This window comes from Phyllostomus discolor, chromosome 3, assembly GCF_004126475.2.
Source record: "Phyllostomus discolor isolate MPI-MPIP mPhyDis1 chromosome 3, mPhyDis1.pri.v3, whole genome shotgun sequence".
NCBI classification, from domain to species: Eukaryota; Metazoa; Chordata; class Mammalia; order Chiroptera; family Phyllostomidae; genus Phyllostomus; species Phyllostomus discolor.
The window spans coordinates 171,542,126-171,567,586 of record NC_040905.2 but is presented as its reverse complement, the minus strand read 5'-3'; the positions used below and the strand labels follow the sequence as shown (position 1 = coordinate 171,567,586).

At 36.9% G+C, this 25,461-nt stretch overlaps 1 protein-coding gene across 2 annotated transcripts in view; it reads left to right on the top strand.

The window, feature by feature from the left end:
- Positions 1–535: 535 nt before the first annotated feature.
- CARNMT1 (carnosine N-methyltransferase 1) overlaps positions 536–25,461 on the top strand; it is a 45,459-nt gene continuing 20,533 nt past the window's right edge. The window contains exons 1-3 of one of the 2 annotated variants that reach the window (XM_028522601.2): positions 536–1,045; positions 8,359–8,554; positions 9,333–9,496. In XM_028522601.2, coding sequence (XP_028378402.1) covers positions 774–1,045; positions 8,359–8,554; positions 9,333–9,496 — 632 coding nt within the window. In that variant the 5' untranslated portion in view covers positions 536–773. Of the gene's footprint in view, positions 1,046–1,155; positions 1,328–8,358; positions 8,555–9,332; positions 9,497–25,461 lie in introns of those variants that run through there. The other variant, XM_036021749.1, reaches the window with a different exon arrangement.

Below are 25,461 nucleotides of genomic sequence, written 5' to 3'. Positions count from 1 at the left end.
CTGTGCGCTTCAGTGATCTTCCAAAGGCAAGTACCCGCAAGTGTAGGTGCCTGTGAAAATCCTAATGAGGCCCTGACTGGTGATGGCAGCAGATGAGGAAAATGCAGGAACCTAACTCTATCCAGTACTTACTTGCGCCCCGCCCCATTTCTCTTTGGGCTGGTCGCTGAAACAGCTGCCCTACCTGCATTTAATGCTATTCTTGGGAAATAACTTACTCCATTTAATTTAATCTTAGGAAATGAATCAAAACTTAAATTAGGGTGAATGGAAGACCTTCCTTCTAGACTGTGAAATAAAAACTCCGAATAAATTAGTCAAAGCTTAACTTTTTTTCGGCTTTCTTCCTCTACTAGTACTTCAGTTGCCGGTTCCACAACCCAGCACTTACAAGCTCTTGAACCCCACCCACGAGGCCATTCGCAGGTGTTGGGACACCACCCCCAAGGCATTCCTCCATCGCCCCTCCCACCCGGCCCTTTTCCCCGCCCACTGTACGTGTCGTCGTCGTGATGTCAGCGCGCTATCGCTCAAGGTCGGCGGCAAATGAGCTCAGGCGGCCGCGGCGTTCAGTCGTACCCTCGCGAGGACATGCGCGCTAGGTCTGGGTGCTGAGAAGACCCTGCGGAGCCCCGCGCGGATGGTGGCCTGAGGGCGGCGGAGGCGGAGCGCGCCGCGAGCTGGGGGCGTGTCTAGAGGAAGGCCGAACAGCCGCCACCACGCTTTCATTCGCGGCGAGACGCAAGCGAGCCAGGCTGAGGGCCGTGGCAGCTATGCAGCGACGGCGGCGCCCTTCGCCGCCTGCTTCTCAGCTGCCAGAGGACTGCGGGGGAGGTGGTGGCGGCCGCGGGGGCCGCAGGGGCCGCGGCGGCCGCGGCGGGAGCGAGGAGGTGGAAGTGCAGTTCTCCGCCGGGCGTTTGGGCTCGGTCGCTGTGGATTCGGCGGCGGCGGTGGCGGTACCCTCGCGCAGCACGGAGGAGGAGGAGGAGGAGAGGCTCGAGCGCGAGCACTTCTGGAAGATCATTAATGCCTTCCGCTACTACGGGTAAGGAACCCGTGGCAGACCCCAGCTTAGCCTGTCAGGGCTTCTGCGGCTCGCGGCGGCGGAACTGGGGCGCCCCCTGCTCTTGCTCCCTGGCCGCCACGCCTCCGGGACTCCCGTACCGGGCCGCCCGAGCTGACCTCGGGATCCCGGAGTCACCTCGCACCACTATAGCCCTTTTGGCCCTGCACATCCGCGTGTCTGCTTCGCCGTCTGCTGCTCAACCCCTTGTCTTCTGACCTCACGATTCACATTAGGTCTCTTGCTTTGCACCCCTCGTTAAAGGTTTGGCTCTGAGGTCGGTGGGGAGTGACCGGAGAAATTCTGTGACAGTTTTTCAGATGGAAGGTGATGGTGGTAAATTGTTCAATCCTGAGCTTGATTTGTGTTGTCGATGGTTTCCAAACTGAACGCACGGAGAGCCCAAGTTCACCTCCACGTGGGATGCGGCGGGACGTATTTTCCCAAACTGATGCCAATTCTTGTGAGAATAGCCTAAGATTTCCAACCTACCTCCAGTGGTGCTGTGAGAGTACAGGCACGTTTGTGGTGAGCCGGTGAATGCTGCGGCTCATTGTCTTTATCTGGTGGGTGAAATTGAGGTAGGAGATGATCCGGATGTTTTAACATTTGCTAATTAAGGAGGGACCTGAGCGTAGGCGTAGTGAGAGCCACTTTTGTGATCTTTTATTTTGCAAATGTTAATCCAAATTCTCATGGTGAGCCGGGCACAGTGGTAGGACTTTTAAACTTTCTAAATTCTATTTCTAGATAGATGTTAAAAGAGGTTAGCCACAAAGTTTTAATTCCGAGATCTGAAGCGGACTTAAGTGAACTAGATTTTCAGGTAAAAGTAGCATTTTATTCGTGTTAAGAGATGAGTCCACTGAGGGACATGTTTTGAGTCTGCACTTGTAATCAGATATGACATTCCACGCAAGAAAAATTGTTCCCCTAGATGGGCTTTTGCTGTGCTTTATGCAGACTTTTTTTTTATATTGCTTAACTGTGACCTCCTCAAGGGCAGGGACTGAGCCTCATTTATTTTTATGTCATCAGTGTTTGCCCTAAGTTATTAAAGCTCTATTTTTAACAAATAAGACAGGTAGTAGCAAAGAAATACATTTGTCATTCCCAAGTAATCTGTCAATTTGTGACCAGTTGGTAAGCTAGTATGTTACTATTTTGAATTTAGAAACTTGCTTAATAAAAGTTTAAAGTTGTTTAGAATCTGATTACATTTATGACATGAATTTTTGAAGTTCAGAGACCTTGATGAAATAATTTCCTAATTAGGCACAGGGATAGGAACCGTGGACTGCATTAATTATTGGAGCCCAAAAGAAAATTAATAGTATGGGGACTTTATTTAGTATCAACAGAGAAAGGAAGGCAGACAACCAGAGAATTGAATTTGATCTGAGTATTGTACCTGAAAGAACCATACAGGCAGGGGAAGCAGCTGACATTAGGTAGGTAAGAGTGGTGGATGCAAAAAAGTCTGGTGCATTTTACTATTGAAAAAATCTAGAAAATATTGGAAGATACCTTAGGAATATCACGGACATAATTAATTAAAATGTATAGAACCAGTTGCAAAATATTAGGACTAATTTAGAATTGGTATTTATGATTAGGTATCAGATGAACCTCTTTGGTGTGGAGGCAGAGGGACTTGGACCTCAATCAAGGACCCAACTGTGGTGTGTAAAAAAGGGTGATTGTGTGCATGTTCTAGTGGTTGCAGTACAGTTTCCTGTACTCCCATTCCTTTACACTAAAGGAATGGGAGTACACATTCCTCCACATTAAACTGTGGCAGTGAGGAAAATTTCATTTTTTAAAAAGCAGTCCTTTTTATTTGAATGTACTCTCTGATGAAGCACTTTAAATCTCTAGACTGAAAATAGTGTATGATGAAAAACACACTTTCTAAAATATCACTTAAAGGATTAGGTTTACAGAGAGCATTATGTAGCAGAAAACACTGGATTGTTACATTCCAACATTTTATGATCTTCTAGACCTGCGCCGTCCAATACTTTGGCTGCTAATCACATCTGGCTAAATTAAAACTTAACAAAATTGGAAATTCATTTCCTCAGTGTTAGTAGCCACAGAATTTGGTTTTATTGCTAAATGCCTCTTAGTCAATTTATAGGAGATTTAGATTAAAGTCATAGGGCAAGAAATGCCTTTTGATTAATGTATTTTTTTTTCCATTGCTTCCAATTTTGTGCTTTCTACAGATTTGGTTTAGATGATATATTCTAAGGTAAAAGTGATGACAGCATTGTAATGAATATCAAGCAAAACTTGTCATTAGCCTTAAAATACCACTCTTCGTATGAATGAAGATACCTAGCCATGTAGAAAATACTACAGTTGAAAAATCAAAGACCTTGTCAGAATTGTTTTACTTTTAGAAATAGCGGTTAGGTGAGATTTAAAAAATTGAGACATAGAAGTCATTTTTACTGGTGAGGGGGTAGGTATGTAAAGAGTTGAGTAACTTGCCCAGGGCCACACAACCACCTTGTGCTAGTGTCTGGCCTGAAATCCAAAATCGTTTACTAAAATTATATCTTGCATTAGTAAACAGTAATACTGGTATGACAATTTTAATCTTGGGTGTTTAATAACTATTTCAAATGGACTAAGGCAGACTTTCCTTCTGAAAAAGTATGCTTTCCTGTTTGGAATTCTAGAGCAGTTTAACAGGTGCAGAGGGATGGGTCAGTGACCTTGGCCCTTGGCTCAGATCCAGCCATGGAACAAGCCTGTTGAAAGGCGACTTAGTCACTGTCCAGACCAGCCTTCTAGAGAGAGAGGTGGAGGTAGAGAGATATATATACCCTTAAGGAAAGACAACTGCCTGACTACTTTCTCTCCTTAGCTTCCAGAAGATGTGGTCTCATTATCAGAACCAAGATAGTTTGAACCACTGAGTTCAGAACCAAGGAGACTTTGAAGGTTGTAAAACATTCCTATAAAGCTGGGCAGGCAAGCTTTTTTGAAAAGAGCCAGGCAATGAGTATTTTAAGCTCAGGGCTAGGTGGTTTCTGCCCTTGTTGTGAGTTAATGGCCATGGGCAGTATGTGAACAAGTGGGCATGGCTATGTTCCAGTAAAACCCTTTTACAAAAACAGACTAAGTAGCCAGGCCTGGGAGTAAGGGGTCATAATTTACCACCCCTGTCTTAGAGCACATAGTTGCCAAACCGGCAGAAAGAGCTTAGAAACTTTGGCTAGAAATAAATGATAACTTATTCAAAGGTCTTAGGTTTCCAAACTGGAAAAATGACTAGGCAGAAACTCAGGTGTGTTTCGAAGAAGGAAGAAGTTAGGAGTTCTTAGAGTAAAATGTGCCTTCTTGAGAATAATCAGTCCTTTATTCTTAGCACTAGGATTGGTCCAGGGTGGTTATCAGTCAGATGTTAGGCCGCCTGGATGACAGATGCTACGTGGTCTGGATATGCGAGTCCTTTAGAGGGGATTAGAGGGTTATTTGGAGGTCTCATCTATATCCAGGCATTACCACAAAACTGGAAAGTTCAAAATTTTAAGTTCCCAGGCTAGTTAAAACAAGAATAAAGTCATTTCCTCATACCTTGGCCTAATTTACTTTAGTAATTTAGCAGCTTGACTCTAGTGACTTCATTTTATTTCTTCACTCTGTTCTTCATAATGTAAGCATTTCCAGAATAATGAAGACATCACCAATTACAAAAGTGAGTAAGGATGGGACTCTTTTCTCAACTTTGGTAAGATCTCACTTACTTCAAGCAAGTAACTATGTCTGTATGTTATGGATAGCTTGGCATACCATTAAGTAACCAAAGGCTAAGGGATATGCTACATCTCATGCTGCTCTGTGTAGATGTATTACTTCTGTAGCAGGAATTGACAGCAGTCCAGAATTTAACTCCCCTGCTATCATGGAAATAAGTAATCTTCATGGAGAACATTTATTGGTTGCTTTTTACATATGCTGAAATATGGAGGTTAAATAGTGACAAAAATGAAACTTGTATTTTAGAAGAATTTATCTGATGGAGAGGTTAGGTTGGGGATAACATTCCTAGGTAGCAGACCTGTCAGTAATCTCGGGGGGACATGAGGTAGAATCAAAGGATCTTGCTCCGGCTTCCCAATCATGTGAGCTATGATATTTGTTAATTTCTGAATAGAGTGGATGTATGGTGTACCATTTATCGATACCAGCCATGTAGAAAGAAGTGCAAGATTTTTTGATGGGACATCATATGATAAATTCAGTTTGGATGTGCTGAGTTCTGAGATGTCATGAGAGGGTCTTTTTGAGGCATCCAGTACGCAGGAATACCAGGAATGAAGTATTAAAAGACTGTTTAACCTGTGACAGTAAATTGTAAATGCTGCAACTCTGCTGTTCCCCTAACAAACATACTGTGACCATTTTAAATAGTTCATTTAGTGCCAGGAATGTAAGTTGCTACAATCTTTCTGAAAATCAGTTTGTACAAGAGACTTAAAAATATTGTCCTTTCTGAGATGGTAATTCTCTGTGTTATTTTTCCTCCCAAAATATAAGCACATATGAACACAAAAGAAATTCATCATATAGACAAGTGAAAGTATCTAGATGCCCAGTGTTTGGAAAATAGCTAAGATGAGCTGATGGACAGTCATTGTACTCATTTCCTGTCTAGTCACTTGAGAACTTTTTTTTCTGACCTGGGAGATTCCTCTAATAAGGATGGAAAATTACAAATGCTTCTAAAACGTTAGTATACATATGGATCATTTGGAGATCTCATTAAAAGATGGATTACATTTCAGTAGGTCTTGGGTAGGGCCTGAGATTCTCTATTGCTAACCACTTTCAAGTGATCTGCTGTTCTTAGTACTACCGCATTTTTAAAAACACCAAGGAGGGCTAGGGGAAAATTAAAACAACTATCATAGAATAATAATAAAAATTATTTTAAAGAAGATTTTATTTATTTATTGTTAGAGAGAGGGAAAGGAAGGGGGAGAGAGAAGGAGAGAAATATTGATGTGTGAGAGAAACAAATTGGTTGCTTCTCCCATGTGCCCTGACCAGGGACCACCCCACAACCCAGGCATGTACCCTGACTGGGAATCCAGCCAGTGACCTTGCAGCAACCTTTGTGGGACGATGCCCAAACAACTGAGCCACACTGGTCAGGGCTTTACCACATTTTTACTAGAAAGGTGCCAAATGAGATTTCATGTCTCAATACATGCTAGCTTCTTTAACCATCATCATCATTGTTTTTATGTTTTTGTATACAAGACAGTTGAGGCACAGATTATGGAAGTAACTTGCTAAGGGTCACAGGGCAAACAGGTGATATAACCTGGATTTCAGTTCAGATCTGTTGGATTCCAGAGCCCACTGTTACACTCTCTTAAGGGGTTGGGGGTGGGGGGCAAAAAGCAAACATCAGTGTAGCTGGTCAGTGCCAACTTAATCTTTTTACATTGCCTCTGACCCCACCCCCCACCACCAAATACCACCACACCCGGGCTTCTAAAAACATTCCCAGGTTTTTGCTTAAGTTTTGTCTGAAGTTTATATCAGAACTTCTTTAAATATTGCTATTCAGAAATTAGTTATTTGGCAAAAAGTAAAAATGAGAGAGTTATTTAGATGGTTGGGAGATTAAGAGAACCAAATGAAAAAAGAAAATTTTTATTTTCATTTAATACTGAGTAAATGCCAAAAAAATTTATTTTTTAAAAGGTTTTATTTACTTATTTTTAGAGAGGGAAGGGAGGGAGATAGAGAGAAACATCAATGTGCGGTTGCTGGGGGTTATGGCCTGCAACCCAGGCATGTACCCTGGCTGGGAATTGAACCTGCGACACTTTGGTTCGCAGCCTGCGCTCAATCCACTGAGCTACGCCAGCCAGGGCTCCAAAAAACTTTTAAAAGAAACATTTGTTTGTTTGTATATGTAACATGTAAAGAATGATGCAATGAACACCCTTGAACCTACCACCCAATTTTTAAAAAGAACATTATCCTATCCCCTTTCCCTCAAAACACATCACTTTCCTGAATTTTTGTTTCCTTGCTTTCCTTGTAGTTTTTCTACATATGTTCAGTTCCTACAATATATTGTTTATTTTTATATAAAATAATTATACATTTTATATTTTTATTTTTTATTGTTCAAGTACAGTTTTCTACCTTTCCCCCACCCTATTTTTCTACCACTTGAAATTTCAGCAAATATTTATGTTCCCAAGTTTTATCCATATTATTGTGTGTAGCTATAATTTATTAATTCAACTGCATTTCATTGTGTAACTATACTGTACTTTCTTTGTTCATTCTACTAGTGATAGACCTTTGGGTTGTTTCCAGACTTTTTGTTTGTTATTTCTAACAGTGCTGTGATGACAATTGTTCATGTCTCATGGTGACCGTTTGTAGGAGTTTCTTGAGTATGTGTCTAGGAATTATCATTGCTAAGTCCTGGGGAATATGCATATGAAGCTTTACTAGACAACGCTAAATTATTTTCCAAAGTAGTTGTACTAATTTATACGCCTACCTTCAATCAGTATAAAAATATTCTACTTATTCCACCTTTTTTACCAACATTTCAGATAAACAGGCTTTTAAATTTTGTCCATATGAGTAAAGTAAATTGGCATTTTATTGTGAGTGTAATATTTAACTTTTAAAAATATGTTCTTTCCAATATTTATAAATAGGTAGTCCCCAAAGTGACCTTTAGAGTTATTTGGAAACTTTTGGAATGCCAGGTGTGAATATTGTCATGTAAAAGGCTATAGAACTTCAATTTTTAATTTGTCTACTACTTTTATAGTATATAAAATCTTTTATGATACTTTGAAGATTTCAACTTGGTTGGCTCTTAGTTATTTGAAAACACATTTTGTATCAATTCTTAAGGTAATTTCAGAGCAACATTCTGCTACTTGATGGAGAAATCTAAAGCATTCAGCTAGTTTTGCTGAAAATTTTAAGTTTGGAAATTGAAGTCATGAAAATAAACTTATACACTAGTCCTTTAATTTTCCCCCTCTTTTCTAGTCAGTGTTTACTTTTACTAGTTACAAACAATTTGTCTTTTGTTTGGCTGCTTAGGGAATTTCTGCTAAGGTGAAAACATAAAACTTTCTAAGTGGATATCCTTTAAGAAAGCAAAAGATTGTACGTGACAGGATAGCATCATCATTATAAAAGGGAATAATTGTACAGAAAGACAATCTTAAAATGAGATTGGTTTCTGCAGAGAATTCTTTTTGCCATTTTAAAAAACACCTTTTATGTTTTAGCACCAGTATGCATGAGCGAGTGAACCGAACAGAAAGACAATTTCGATCACTTCCAGCTAATCAACAGAAACTACTTCCTCAATTTCTTCTTCACTTGGACAAGATCCGGAAATGCATTGATCATAATCAAGAAATACTACTGACCATTGTGAATGATTGCATACATATGTTTGAAAATAAAGAATATGGAGAAAATGTATGTGAAATTTGTTCCATTTGTTATTAAGTTTACTGTCAATATATTGTAGTCTTATCTTTCTGGATTTCATTTTTATAACTTTGTATTTGATCTCAGAATGTTCTCGCCTCTGTATTCAGTCATTTGATTAGGCTTAATAGAACAGTATGACAGAAACTGGATTTGTTCACTGATTTTTTTCTTTAAATACTAAGTTAATTATTGGCATTTTGATACACTTTCACGTAGTTTTCTGGCATATAGAGTTAGTGATGTAAATTTTTATGAATGTCCCTTACTAAACTTATTGTTTCCAGTATGTCATATCTACTGATAAGTCATCTTTTAAGAAATTATTTTCACTTACAAATCTCAAGGGACTGGCAGTAATAGAAACTGAAGTCCTCTTTTTGTATCCACAGGATAGATACATTTGGGCCACTCCACTGTAAGCCTCTCCATGCTGCCCCATCAGTGACCTGGAGGGACTTTTCTTCTCTCTCTCTTAGAGAATGTTCGGTTTCCATAGCAGCTCTGTGCTGGTCCTCTTCTGAGTAAAGACTGCTTAATTATATGGTGGTTTCATGATTAATGGACCATAATCTATTGAGGGTAAAAGTGAGACCACCAAACTTTTCATTTAGGATCTGAAGCTGCACTTGAAACCTGTTGAGGTGAGAGGCCAGTGATTTATCCACTAATCCCTCTATACAGTCCCTTCGTAGCATGTCTGTTTAACCATATTCAGGATTGATTACTTTTCTCAGAAACTAATTGATTTCTTGTTTTTAAACAGGGGAATGGAAAGATTATGCCAGCATCTACATTTGACATGGATAAGTTAAAATCCACATTGAAACAGTTTGTACGAGACTGGTGTGAAACTGGGAAAGCAGAAAGGGATGCCTGTTACCAGCCAATCATTAAAGAAATTTTAAAAAATTTTCCAAAAGAGAGATGGTAAATAGTATCTTGTTTTTAACCAATTTCTTTAATACATGTAAGCACTGAGTTTCTCTATGAGGCATTTCAGTCTTGATTAATTTTTGTAGTTACTGTGTGCCTGTATTTTTATGTGTGGGTGTATGATGGTTTATTTGTTCTTGGATGCTTTGTGTGAGGTTGCAGTTAATTTGGATAGTTATTGCTCTAGCATATATGGGAAATTAGAAATTAAATAATGAAAGGGTTAGATTGAATGTTCATTATCAATGATGTCTTTATAATTTGCTTTATGTCAGAGCAAAAAGCTGTAAACCATTTTAATTTTCCTCAGTATGACATACTTGTAAGCAAATGAGGGGTCAGTAGCTTAGGGCAGAGTTTCTTCACTTTTTTGGTCATGGCACCCTTGAACAGCCTGAAGCCCTAAGAATAACATTTGTAAATGTTTAAGATGACCCTGGCCTGTGTGGCTCACTTGGTTGGAGGTCACTGGTTTGATTTGGGTCAGGGCACACACCAGGGTTGCGTGTTTGGTCCCTGGTTGCGGAGTGTGTGAGAGACAGCCCATCTATGTTGCTGTCTCACATTGATCTTCCCCCACCTTCTCCTCTCTCTAAAATCAATAAGCATGTCCTCAGATGAGGATAAAAATATTTATAGCCCTGGCTGGTGTGGCTCAAAGGATTGAGTGCTGGCCTGTGAACCAAAAGGTTGCTGGTTTGATTCCTAGTCTGGGCTTATGCCTAGGTTTCAGGCCAAGTCCCCAGTTGAGGGCACATGAGAGGCAACCAACCACACATTGATGTTTCTCTTCCTCTCTTTCTCCCTCCCTTCCCCTCTCTCTATAAATAAATAAATAAAATCTAAAAGAAAATGTCATTTAAAAAATTTTACATGTATAAGATAAAATACATAGGAGTATCAAGAAACCAGTTATTTTGAAATATAGTTATCAAAAACTTAAAAAGCTGATTTGTGATATAACCTGCTGTTTCAAAAAAATCATTTATCTCATTAAAATCTAGCAGCAAGTGTTAACTGCATTTTAAAATACTGAACAGTACATATGTTATTTTGAGGATTTTAATCACTAATATGAAGTGAAAACATGTGATTTCTATTGTTGATAAAGTCACAGGTACTGTTCGTTGCCTACATTTATAATTGGGGGGGTATCAGGTAAAGGTAAGTGAAACTAAAATGTAGTTTTCTTCCTATCCCCTTCATAGATCTAGTGAATTCTCTCCATATCTCTAGGGGTTCATGAATGTCCGGTTAGGAACCCCTGACTTAGACACGGTATGTTTAAGGGGAACCACTGGATGGAATTCAGTCTGTCATTTAAATGTCTTTGTAGACAGTTTCCTTTTCCTCATCTTCTTCCCCTCCTCAGTGATTGACCTCTTTAGGTTTGATATATCCTTCCAGAAATTTCAGTACGTGTGTGTGTTTTCTTTAAAAAAATTTTTTTTTATTTTGAAATAACTTTAAAATTAGATAAGATAGATGAATTGTACAGAGTGCTACCATACACCTTTTGTCTAAATTCATCAATTCCTAACCTTTCACATTTGCTTTATTATTTTTTTCTACTTCTCTCCTTCCCCAACTTTATGTGTATGTTTTTAAGAACAGCGATATTTATTCTTTTATGTAAACACAGTGGATTTACCACGGTAAAAGAAATTTAACTTTGAATACTATATTCTAATTCATAGTCTATATTCAAGTTTCATAAGTTATCCTGATAATGTCCTTCGTAACACTTATTTTTCTGTCCAATCCAGAACCTAATCCGGGATATTGTAGTACATTTGATTATAATGTGTTAGTCTTTTTCTTTGTTATTTTGTGGGGTTTAAAACAACATATTTTATTCTCTTAGCATTCTAGAGATTAGAAGTGTGAAGTTAGTTTTCCTGGGCTAAAATCAGAGTATCATTAGGGCTGAGCTCCTTCCAGAAACCCTGGGTTAGAATATGTTTCCTTGCTTCTCCCAGCTTCTGGAGTTGCATTCCTCTATTCCCTTGACTAAGGGCCCCTTCCCCCAACTTCAGAACCAGCTGCAGCATAGAGAGCATCTTGCTTCAGTGTCACCTTGCCTTTTTACCTAATGTCTTGGTCTTTAATCTGGAATAGTTCCTTGGCACACCCCCACACACACACATACCTTTTTTTTTTTTTTTTTTGACTTTATGACATTGGCATTTTTGAAGAATACAAGGAAGTTACTTTATAGAATATTCCTCAGTTTGACATTGACTGACATTACTTCATGATTACATCTAGAATATATGTCCTTTTTCAAAATAATACATAATTAATGTTGTATTCTTTTCAGGATTCCACATTCAGAGACATACAGTGTTTATCAGCTTATCGATGATGATTTTAATTTTAATCACTCAAGATGTTATTTGGTTTCACCACTGTTTAGTTACTGCTTTTCTTCTTGCAACTTACAAGCAGTTTCTGGGAAGACACTTTGAGACAATGCAATTAATATCTTGCTACTTCTCAAACTTTCTCCCTTTTAGAATTATCATCCATTGATGATTCTTTCATGAACTAACCTGTGCTATGATGATTGTGGAATGGTGACTGTCTAACACTACAATTATCAGTCAGCATTCTACTATGTCTTTGTGTCTTAACTCTTATCAGGAAGGACTCCTGGTTCTTATTTTATTCAATTATATTAGATGGTATAATCTATTACTGTTGGTTTTTAAATTTCAAATTGCCTCAGGTTTGGCCAAGAGGAGTCCCTTCAGTTGACTGCTGTGTCCTTTTGGCATGGCATACTCTAATCTTTTTCTTTTTTATTTTCTTGCTGCCTTCCTTTTTCTTTTTTCTTTTCTTTCTTTTTCTGAGTGCTTTCTGGCATAGGAAGATACTTGGGTCATGTCTTGTGTCTTCTCTAGTTCAGTCCTGGAATTGGGTACTTTTTTTTTAAAGACCTGGTTCCTTTTAATGTGGAAAGGTCTATAGAAACCAAGATCTGGCAGTTGGAATGTTCATTGCTAATAAGGTGTCATTGCTTCTGAGCCTTTCAGTGGGCAGAACACACACACACACACACACACACACACACACAGAGGAAATCGTGAGTTCATACTGATAACTCCAAGATGGAATGTACACACACACACACACACAGGAAATCGTGAGTTCATACTGATAACTCCAAGATGGAATGTACACACACACACACACACACACACACACACACACACACACACAATTTTAAATCATGCAGTCATAGCAATACCTCCAATTCCAGTCCAATCCCTTTGAGTTACTTCTTAGCTTCTCCTATTCTCTGTCTGCTTTTTTACCTAGTGAGGACTCTGGCTTCTGACAACATCAATACATTTTACTCAGTCCTGTAATACAAACAGTCGTTTCAGAATTGCTACCTCCATACTACTATGAAAAACAGAACTACTGAAAAGGAGTTCAGGATTTGCCAGCCATTTTTTTTCCTAAATCAAGAGTACTTAATAAAAATATTTTCCACTATTTATATTAGCTTCCCTTCAGCCCCCTCATTCTCAAAGTGTGGTTATATCTTTCTTTTTTTAATTTGAAATTCAGTACATTTAGTTGATTTGTTTCTGTTTACTTTCAGTTCTAGGGTTGTTTGTCCTCATCCCCTACTTCATTCTTGTTGATTTATTTCATTTTTTATTTGTGGACTAGCAACTAGATAAACCTAGAAAAAAGAGATACTCAGAAAAACTCATTTCCTCCTCTAGTCTTTTCCTATACTTCATTTCACCCCCTACCCCCAGTCCCACATTCTATGTAGGTAATCAGTACCATTGATTTCTTGTTTATCCTTCTCGTTTCTTATGAAAGTAAGCAGATCTGTTTAAGCATGCCTTTTCATACACAAAATGTAGCATACTATACGTTTTATTTTATACTTTGCTTTTTTTTTTTTTTCACTTAATGATGTATCCTAGAAATAGCTACATGTCATAGAGATCTTCCTCAATTCCTCTGCCATTTTTTTAAAAACAGCTTTAGAGTGCTTCAACCAGTCTGCCATATTTGGTTATTTAAGTAGCTGGCCATATCTTGCAATTATAAATAATGTTACAATTAACAACCTATTTATATGTATTTTTGCGTTGCTGGAGGTTGTCTTTCGTGTAAGTTCTTAGATGTGGGATTGCTGCATCTGAGAGGTGAAGGTGTGTAGTTTGATTCATGTGTTAGTTATCCTCTGCCGTGTAAAGAGGTTACCACAGTCTTAAACTAACACACATTTATTATTTTAGTTTCTGTGGGTCAGAAGTCTGGGCAAGGCCTGACTGAGTTCTCTGTGTAAGGTCTTCCATGGCTGCAGTCAAGTTGTCTTCTGGGCTGTGTTCTCATCTGAAGGCTTGCCTGTGGAAATACCTACTTCCAAGCTCACACACAGTGGCAGAATTCATTCCATTGTGGTTGTAGGTCCTGGCTTCTTGTTGACTGGGCTGAAAACTTGCTTCCTCTCCTAGAGGCCTCACAGTTCCGTATCTTACGGATTTTTCACAAATGGCCATTTTATCAAGCCATTGTGGAAAGTCTAGAGCTAGCAGTCTCCAAATGGAGTATTTCATAATGTAACATAGTCGCAGGAGTGACATCTGTTGGTTAGAAGCAGCTCATAGGTCCTGCACACATTCAAAGGGAGGGAATTATAAAAAGGTGTGAACACCAGGAAGTGGGTGCTACTTTAGTGACTTTCTGCCACAGTTAGAGCCACGTACTTTATATGGGTTTTGTCTTTCTAACAGTGTATAAAAGTGCCTGTTTTTTCACAGCCTTCCCAAACATACTATATTATTAAGCACTTGAACTTTTTTCCAGTCTAATTAATGGGTGGGAAATTGTATATTGGCATAATTTTATTTTGTATTTCTCTTATGAGTGAAGTTGAACATTCTCATATGTTTAAGGGGCATTTTGTGTCTTCATTTTGAAAATTATATATTTATGTCTTTTTTTCTTATTTTAAAATATTAAGGTGAGATGCATATAACAAGTAACCATTTTAAAATTAACAGTTATTTCAGTGGCTGGCATGAAGTACATGCACATGTTGTGTATGCATCCATCACCTCTCTTGTCATTCTAAAACATTTCCATCAACCCCAAATAAACCCTCTACCCATTAAGCAGTTACTCCCCTCTCCCTTTACCCCACCTCACCTTTGTTTGTCAGCAGTTCGAATATGTGTTTTTTTGTGTGTTTATCCTGCTTGAGGTTTGCTTTGCTTTTGGGAGTTTGGATATATATCACTGAATTATTATTTGCTCTTATTTCTTCACGTATTTTTCCCACTCTTTTCTCTATTTCTTTCTCTTGTGGGAATCCGGTTACATATATGTATATTAAACTGACATTGTTGCTCAGGTTTTGTATGGCTTTTCCATACTGTTCCTGCCCCCTAACTCTTTTTCTGTTTTAGTTTGGATAATTTCTACTAACCTTGCATAAACTTCACTGGTTCTTTATTATGTCGGTCTGTCAACAAGCCCATTGAAAGAGTTCCTTATTTCTAATACCACATTAAAAAAATTCTAGCACTTTAGTATATATGTATATTTTCTCATGTGTGTATCCTCTCTGCACTGAAATTTCGTATTTGTACATGTGATTTACCTTTTCCACTTGATTCTTTCACATATTTAAATGGTTATTTTAAAATCCCTGCTGGTACTTATAACGTGCTATTTGTGGGTCATCTGTGTTGAAGGCTTTCTCTTACAACAGTGGGTTAATTTTTTTTGCTTCTTTGAACATCTCATAATTTTTTAAAAAAGATTTTATTATTTATTTTTAGAGAGAGAGGGAGGGAGGGAGAAAGAAGGAGAAAAACATCAATGAGAGAGAGAAACATTGACCATCTGCCTCTCACACATGCCCTGGCTGGGAATTGAACCGGTGATCTTTTGCCTTGCAGGATGATGCTCAACCAACCAAGCTAAAGAAACAGTAGAAACAGAAGTAAATAGTATCGACAATCAGAAAAAAAAAGACGTATTTATTAGCTGCTTAAATTAAGACAATTTTGTCCATAAACCTTGTTGCATCTAGACATATGACGATGTAAGCAATATCAATTACAATATCATATCATTGTTGCCTTCAAGAAAAGGAGATAGGTTCTACGTTTTCATCTGCATCCGTACCTTTTACTTGATGCACATTGATTTTAGCATCTTTCCTGCATTAGGTTAATAGGAAATCTTTGCCGTATTAAGAAATACTGAACCCTGGCTGGTGTGGCTCAGTGGCTTGAGCACCAGCCTGAGAAACAAACAGTCATTGGCTTGATTCTTGGTCAGGGCACATGCCCGGTTGGGGGCTTGCAGGAGGCAACTGGTGGATGTGTCTCTCACACATCGATGTTTCTCTCCCTCTCTTTCTCCTTCCCTTCTCATCTCCCTAAAAAGAAATAAATAAAATCTTTTTAAAAAACAAGTACTTCTACTATCAAGGAACAAATACATAGTTACTTCAACAGTAAATGAACTACATACTGTGTTTACAGGAAACCATTGGTATATTAGTATTGTTATTTGCAAAGGATAGAATTGAGGTTTTCTTGTTTTTTAGCCAGCCTTTAACATGTAATGGCTGCTAATCCACCTTGTTTGAATACCTGTATGTCTGTATGCCTGGTAGATTCTCTTTAGCTAAATAAGTACCATAAAAATTACCCATTGTATTTCTGCATATTGCTAGTAATTTTTTGATATTCTATGCTATAATTACCTTTTAAGCACACAGTTGAAAGGATAATAGATTTATTTTGTACTTGTGATTCCTGTATCACTTAAACCTTTCATTACTTTTACTCCCTTGTTGATGACAGTTATGGCACTTTACTGATTTTTAATTCATTAATATTTCTTTATCAAATGTTGAATGTTCTAGGTTTGAGACCCAGAAATAGCTCAGAAAATGAGTAATGCTAGAAGCACAGTTGAATTTTTATTATAGTCATGTTCAGTTGTAAGAACAACAAAAAGAACACTGCTTATTTCTCTGTATCCAAATATCTAATGTACAGAATTCATAAATAATATAAGGAATAATTTATTGCCCTTTTTGCTGTGCTCTGCAGATATAATTTAGGAAGATGTTTGGTGACATGTTTTCTAGAAGTTTTTTCACAGGTTTTGAAGCTAGATAGATTTCAAATACTTCAGCTACTGGAACTGCTTGACATACATAGTACTCATTTGACAAGTTTTTAATTTATATTTTTAGTGACCGAGGACTTGTTAATGCATTTACATTCAAGTTTTATTAGTGAGGACACAGTATGTTGGGGTTTCTAATTTTTGTATAATACTGTCTCTTCTTCAAGCTTTTTGTATTATGTCTGGATTGAAGATGATTTACCATAGATGAGATTGTGTGATCTTTGCATGTATTAATTCCTTGCAAATATATGGTATGTAAATATTTTCTCCCATGCTATAGTTTTTTTTCTGTTTTTTTGATCGTGTACTTTAATGTACAAAGTTTTATAATTTTGGTGAAGCCTAGTTTATTTTTTTCCTATTGCCTTTCGTGTCACATCTATGAATTCATTGCTAAATTCAGTGTCTTGAAGATTTTTCCCAAAATTGTCTCAAAAGTTTTGTAGTTTTAGTTTTTAAGTTTAGGTCTTTGATTCATTTTGAGTTAATTTTTGTGTATGGTATAAAGGTAAGTGTCTTAACTTCATTCTTTTCTTTTTAAAAGATTTTATTTAATTATTTATATTTAGAGAGTGGGAGGGAGAAAGAAGGGGAGAGAAATATGAATATGTGATTGCCTTTTGAGTGCCCCCTACTGGGGACCTGGCCTGCAACCCAGGCATGTGCCCTAGACTGAGAACCAGAGACCCTTCGGTTTTCAGGCCAGCACAATTCATTGAGCCACCACCTGCCAGAGCCTAACTTCATCCTTTTAAAAGTGGCTATCCAGTTTTCCGAGCACCATTGGTTGAAAAAGTCTGTCTTTATCCCATTTAATTGTTTTGACACTGTTGTTGAAAATCAATTGAGTATATAGGCAAAGGTTTATTTGTTAGCTCTCTGTTCTGTTCCATTGGTCTATCTGCCCTTATGCCAGTACCACACTATTTTCATTTCTGTTGTTTTGTAAGTTTTGAAGTCAGGAAATGTGAGTCCTGCAACTTATGCAATTGCATATAAATTTCAGAATCAGCCTTTTCCATTTCTGTGAAAAAGGCTGCTGGAATTTCGTTTGGTGTTATGTTGACTGTGTAGATTATTTGGGATAGTAGTGACATTAACAATGTTAAATCTTTTTATCCACCAGTATAGGATGTTGTTCCATTTATTTAGATCTTCAGTATCTTTCAGCAGTGTTTTAGTTTTCAGTAAACAAGTCTTTCACCTCCTTGGTTAGATTTATCCCTAAGTATTTAGCTCTTTTAGATGCTATTATAAATGGATTTACTTTCTTAATTTCTGTTTTGGATTGATCATTGATAATATATAGAACCACATTTTTGTATTGATCTTGGACCCTGCAATTTTGGTTAATTTGTTTATTGGCTGTACTAGCTTTCTTGTGGATTCTTTGGGATTTTTCTACATTTAGACTCTGTCATCTGTGAATAGAGGTAGTTTTTAACCTCTTCCTTTTCTGTTAGAGGAATGGCTCTGGCTAGAACTTCCAGGACAGCGTTGAATAGCAGTGATAAATGGGGCTCCTTATGTTGTTCTTTGTCTTAGAGGGAAAGCTTTCCATCTTTCACTATGGAGTGTGAGCTTAACTCTGGGTTTTTCATAATGTCCTTTATCATACTGAGGAGTTTTTTTCCTTATTTCCTACATCTTGGGAGTTTTTATCCTGAAAGGTGTTGCATTTTGTCCAGTGCTTCTGTATCAAATGAAATGATTTTAGATTTTTCTTTGTTCTATTAATGGGCTATATTACATAAATTTTCTGATGTGGAAACACCCTTGCAGTACTGAGATAAATCCCACTTGGTCCTGGTGAGTAATTCTTTTTTTTTTTTTTTTTTTTTTTTTTTAAAGATTTTATTTATTTATTTTTAGAGAGAGAAGGGAGGGAGAGAGAGAGAGAGAGAGAAACATCAATGTGTGGTTGCTGGGGGCCATGGCCTGCAACCCAGGCATGTGCCCTGACTGGGAATCAAACCTGCAATGCTTTGGTTCACAGCCCGCGCTCAATCCACTGAGCTACGCCAGCCAGGGCCTGGTGAATAATTCTTTTAATATATTCTTGAGTTCAATTTGCTAATATTTTATATCTAGATGTGTAGGTGATACTGACCTTTTTTTCTTTTCCAAGTTTTTCTTGTGATGCCTTTATCTGACTTGGGCATCAGAATAATTCTGGCCTCATGGAATGAATTAGGAAGTGTTCCCTCTTCAATTTGTTTGGAAGAGTTTGAGAATTGGTGTTTGTTATTCTTTAATGTTGAGTAGAATTTACTAGTGAAACCATCTGGTCTGGAACTTTTCTTTGTTGGGAGGGGACTTTGCCTCTTTACCCATGGAACGTTGAGGTGGCAGTAGTGAGGTCTGCTTTTAATCTTTAAAAAAATTATTTTAAAGTTTTTATTGTTGACACTATTATAGATCTTGTCTCCCTAATTCTTTATAAAATGTGAAATCTTCCCTAATTCTTCTTTATAATATATGAAATCTTCCTCAATATGTCTTGATTCAGAGACTCTTGGCTTAAGTTGTAATAAATAGCTCAGTATTACACAGTTTCTAAGGGCTACCTTTGTTTACTTTAATAATAAAAGTACAGGTTATTTTGTTAATGTTTAATTCAATGGTCCTACATTACATATTTTACAGCTATTAGAATTATGATCTAATCTCCTAAATTTCCTTTTTTTTATCTGTTTTCTTTTTTTTATGTTTTAAGTTGTGCAAACTTTTATAAACATTGCCATTTCAAAAGGGTATTATATTCCTAAAGTTACTAGTTGGTGCTCTTAATGTGTATATTCAGTGCTCTGTTCTATAAAATAATAGACAAGAGTTTAATAGATTCTGTAAACATAAAGTCCAGGTATTTCTCAAAATTCAGAATATCTTTGTTTTTGAAAAGTAGGTTGTGAGGTGTAAGAAAATAATTAAACATTTGAATAGTTAAAACATTTCACAGGGTTCAAAATTTTAACAGTTTAAAAGGATATGTCTCTTTCCCATAACTGTTCCCTAGCAACCCTTCCCTGGAAGTAGTCAATGTTATACAAGCAGAGGGGAATTTCTAAACTTAAATGAAGTGTGCCAAAATATCTATCAAACTTTTTTCCATTCTTGGAACTAATGGAAAAATATACATTTCTTCCTATGTATTTGTTTTGCATGTTTAATTTAGATTGGTTGCTTATAGTAGATAAGATGAGATATCAAAAAAAACTTAAAAACGCCTCGACCAGTGTGTGGCTCAGCTGCTTGGTGTGTTATCCTGCATAGTGAAAGGTCACTGGTTCAATTCCTGGTCAGGGCACATGCCCAGGTTGCAGGTTCAGACCCTCGTTGAGTTATGTGCAAAATGCAGCCCATGAATGTTTCTCTCTCACATCCATGTTTCTTCTTTCTTTCTCCCTTCTCATTCTCTAAAAGGAGGGGGGGTACCTTAAAAAAAAAAAAAAAGCTAGTACAATACAGTAAAGCCTATATCCGTATTAAGTCATATCTTTTCCATGAAAAGTGAATCCCAAATCCTGGAAAAGGGACATAATTATAGCCCTTCAGAACCCAGGTTGATTCTAGGTAAATCCTGGTCAAGTTTGGGTCTTATATAAATTTCTAGGATCCTGTTTGTGCTACAGCAAGCATTTAATGTCTTCATACTCAGGCTGGATTGACTCACATTTCTGTCAGTTAGCCCTTTTGATTGTGTTCTCCTCCTTTTGAAATTTCAATAAAGGCTTTTCTAGTTGAGCTATCTGTAAAAAATAATTTACTTAAATATGTATAGAATTAACTATACTTGTATCATTAAAATATCTTTCCTACAAAAACACATTTGTCTAATCAGTTTGTCCAATTTGTTCCTGTTTAGATTTTTTAATTGCCCAGGTCTGCAAGCCCAAGCAGCTTTGAAGTCTCAGATTGATGTTTGTATTGGGGTCTGTTTGTTACAGGAGTAAATGCTATTTTAACTGTGCTGAGTGCCAAACACTTCACTAGTTATTCAGTTACAAATTTATTGCTGTAAAGCTTATGGTTGCTGAGAAAAGATTCTTAAATTTGAGTCCTGTCTGAACTGACAAATCACAGCCATGTTGACTCATGTTCTCTTACGAATCCTAAAAAGCTGCAGATGAACATCCTGAAAGCTGGAAGTCTTAATTTCATTAACTCATTCTATTGTAGAAGAATCAGAAGTGATACTTTGTTTGTGGAGGAATATCTGTTATGTCTTCGCCTTTCAGTACATGTCTAACACTCTTAAGATACTGGTATACTATTGTCTATATTGAACTTATTGTTATTTTTATATAGTTGGGCATTAGGAAAAATATACTGAGCTTTAAAAAAGCATTTCCATTTAGATTAAAATAAATATAAGTTACTTATGAAAGTGTTATTTTAGCTTAAAGAAAGCATTTTAAAAGACAAAATGGAGAAAGTATCGAATGCCAGTATAATGTGAGTAACATAGAGACTGAAAATAGATTTCTTCCTTATCCTGACAATCCTTGTAAGACCAAGGACAGATATATATTTCAGATTTTTCTCAAATCTAGATCTCAAGCTCTTACAGTTGAAGAATTCAAATGCTTACAAATCTACAGTAAACAATTCAAGGCTAGTATCTTAGTAGGAAAATTGTGTAAGTAGACAATTAACAGAATAAGAAAATGCAAATGAAAAATTACACAAAGATGCCAAATTTCATGTATTACATGAAATTTCAGAGATTTAGACATTACGTTAACTATTACTGAAAGTATGAAGAAACACATGTTGCTGATGGAATAAATTAGTAAAGTAAAATTTTATGGAAGCAACTTTGTAATATTTAAGGAAAATCAGATGCATATCTTTTGACTCCTGCAATTCAATTTTGGAGAAGCTTTCTACAGATATACTCCTGCATGTGGAAATTATTTATGTCAAGGATATTAGTTTTAACATTATAATAACAAGCTGTAAACAAAGTGCCGGCTAGTAAATATTGTAGGCTTTGCAGGCAGTGTGGGGACTACTCAGCTCTGTTGTAGCCATTTACAATACATAAATGAGTGGGTGTGGCTGTGTTCCAATAGAACCTTATTTACAAAAACAGATGACTAGCCTGTGGGTCACAGTTGCTAACTTTTGTGTTAAATAAAAGAAGCAAAGTGAAGAACTTGAAATATAAACTATAATAGAGGTACGAACGAAGCACTGAAAGCATCAAGAAATGTGTTCAAGCTTTGCCTGGGATATTTGGAAAAGACCTCATAGATAAGGCGATAATTTAAACTGAGTTTCTGTGGGTGTGTAGGAGCTCTAAAGATTAAGGTGAAAAAGTGTTCTATGGCATTGGTGAGAAGTTGTTTGGCTGATAGATGGAGTTTTGTTGGGAGTCAGAGGTAAGTTGGGACCATGTTTTTGAAGGAGCTAGATACTAATCCTGATTTCTAACTCATTTTCTACTTTGAATAAAAAACATTTCTATACCTAGCTTTGTTAAACTTGACATTTTGTTATATTTACTTCAAAAATTTTTATATTTTTTAAAACATTGCAGATACAGTTCAAACTGTCAAACCATGTATAGAACACATTCTCTCCAGAGACAATATGAAACTGTTACTCTGATCTTACCTTCTTACATTAACTATATCACCCCTACACCATCAATTTTCAACCTTTTTCATCTTGTGGCACACATAAATTACTCAAATTCTGTAGCATACCAAAATGTATGTTTTTTGCCTAGCTGACAAAAAAAAAGCGGGGTATAATAATTTTGATTCATTCATACTGGGCAGCAATTATTATGTTGGCTGTTGTCATTTTCTAATTTGACAATCCAAGGGAAAAGAGGTTGGTGCCCCTGACTAAATAGTAAGGTATTGCATGTTTTAAAAATTTTTGTGGTCCTGGCTGGTGTAGCTCAGTGGATTGAGCGTGGGCCTGCGAACCAAATGGTCACTAGTTTGATTCCTAGTCAGGGCACATGCCTGCCTGCATTGGGGGCCAGGTCCCCAGTAGGGGGGTGTGAGAGACAACCACACACTGATGTTTTGTTTTTTAAGATTTTTATTTATTTATTTTTAGAGAGGGAAGGGAGGAAGAAAGAGAGAGAAACATTAATGTGCGGTTGCTGGGGGTCATGGCCTGCAACCCAGGCATGTACCCCGACTGGGAATCGAACCTGCGACACTTTAGTTCGCAGCCCGTGCTCAATCCACTGAGCTACGGCAGCTAGGGCTCACACACTGATGTTTTATTCCCTGTCTTTTTCCTTCCCTTCCCCTCACTCTAAAATAAAATAAATAAAATATTTAAAAATATTTGTGGCACACTAGTTTAGAATTGCTTCCCTAAACAGTACAGACATTGTATTTCTGTTTATGATATCCTTTCACAATTGTTTTTTGATCAAAATTGTGTTTTTGTGATTTCTTAGTATGGATCAATTCTGGTCAGTGGAATTATAATGTAAGCCATGGATGTTATTTTAAATTTTCTAGTAGCTACATAAAAAGTTAAATAGAAGTAGGTGAAATTAGTAATATAATTTAATAACCCAGGATATCAAAAGTATTTCAGCTTTACAATGAGTATACAAGATTATTAATGAGATAGTTTGTATTCTTTTTTTTAAACTAAGTCTTTGGAACCTGGCATTATTTTACACTTTGAGCATATCTCAGTTGGAACTAGCCACATTTTAAGTGTTGAGTAGCCAGCCACAAGTGGTGAGTGGCTTTTAGTATAGTGGGCCATGATTGAATTGGTCTGATTCAAACAAGTGAACCCTTTTGATTCTTGAAGGTAATACATACTCCTACCACTAGGTGTCAGTTAAGTGTCACATTTACAAAACAAAAGGAAATATTTTGTGTGTTGGAATTTGCTTATCTGCAAAAAATTATTATGTGGCCAATAAAGGAAATCTTTTGAAAGCACACATACTACTGGTAAAATACTTGGAGCACAAAGGGTGTTGCAAAGGTGATCCATGGGCTGTTGAGACACCAGCTCTCTCTGTTCTGTCCTTAGAGATGGACCCCTCTTGGTTCTTCTGTTGAATAAACTGTTAAACTTTCCCCACTATTATGCAGGGGTTTTACATTTGTACTAAATACACTGCTTCTCCATATTTGGATCTTAACGAGGTAAATTTGTTTGCTTGCCTGTTTTTGCTAAGACTCTTCAGCAGGCAACATTTGATTATTGAGCCACATGTTATAGCCTCTTCCTGTTTTTTTTTAAGTCAGCTCGTCATAAAGGTCTGTACTTAAATTTATATTTCTCTTACTCCACAGAAATGCCTTCATAGAAATGTCCTAGATTTTATAAGGATCCATTGCAGAAACTGCTTTTCTAGAGTGCCCTAGTTTCATATACATTGTAATTAGAGGGACGTTTAATACGCTGTTATAAAGACTCAATGAAAAACAATCTAGCTAATAACAAGGAATTAGGGAAAATGTTTTTTCATTTCCCATTCATTGCTTGATTGTTGATCATTTTTCAGTTCTAGAGAATTTGTTTTAATGTGTATCCTTTTATATGCCCACTGAAATCTTTTTTTTTCCTCCATTATACAAGTAATTGGTGAATCTGTAATCTCTGTTAGGGTTTTAAGATGGGGCCTTGGTATATTCTGCATTCCATGGCTTGATGCCAGTCTGTTAATAACCAGTTTTATACAGAAACCTTCTGCCACAAGGTGGGGGTAGAGAGTTCTGTGGCCCTGATTAGTTAGGGTGAATTTCATAATAGCCATAAGTTAATTTTTCCTTCATCCAACAAAATAATTCTTTATAATGTTATTAACAAAAATTTCCCTTACGGTTAACATGGCTTATAATTTCTGTGTTTTCTGTTTTAATATACAGTAAAATTTACTTTTCTTGGTGTATAGGTCTGAAATTGAGCCTGCGTAGGTTTGCTTAATCACCACTACCAACAGGATATAGAACAGTTTCATTACCCCACAAAAAACCCTTGTGTTTCCCTTTGTAGAGACACATCTCCCCACCCATAACCTGTGGTAAATGCTTATCAGCCACTGCAGTTTTATCTTCTTGAGAATGTCCTGTACATGAAATCATACAGTATATTTTGTCACCGTTAAAACTGTCGTTTTTAGCCATAATAATACTGTTGAGACTCCCCTGTGTTCTGCATGGTAACTTTTTATACAGATCATTAGCTGTTCAGAAATTGATTACTAGTGATTATTTTTGTAAAGATTTTAGTACTCAATTTCCTTTCACATCTTTTTACTTTCTGTTGCATTACTTTGATTTTTTAAAAGTTCTAGGCTGAAAACAGCCACTTTGAAGAGGTGCATGTTTTGATTGGGTAACTAGGAACTGAAAAGAGGTGGTTCCGGAGAGTAAGTTTTTCGGGGGATGGGGTGCCATAGTGGCAGGTCCTTTATGGGGAGGGGGGTTAGCACAGAGTTCTACAGCTGGGAGTTTTTCACATTCTAATACTAAAACTTTGTACATTTTTGTTAGATAACTGATACAGGTAGGACTGAAGATATGCCCTTCAAGTGTTCACACACACATGTGCACACATACATTGTGTATGATCTAGAATGAGAAGAAAACATTCTATTTTATTATAGTGAGAATTTATACAGCACCTTGGAATAAGTTTGTCCATATCAAGGATTAAAGGATGTTTTACTAATCATAATCGTATTTGTCAAAAATCATTTTTAACATTTTGGTTTATGCCATCTTGTATATGTAAAATTCAACAGGGGAACAAACTAAATAAATTTTCTTAAGGTTTTT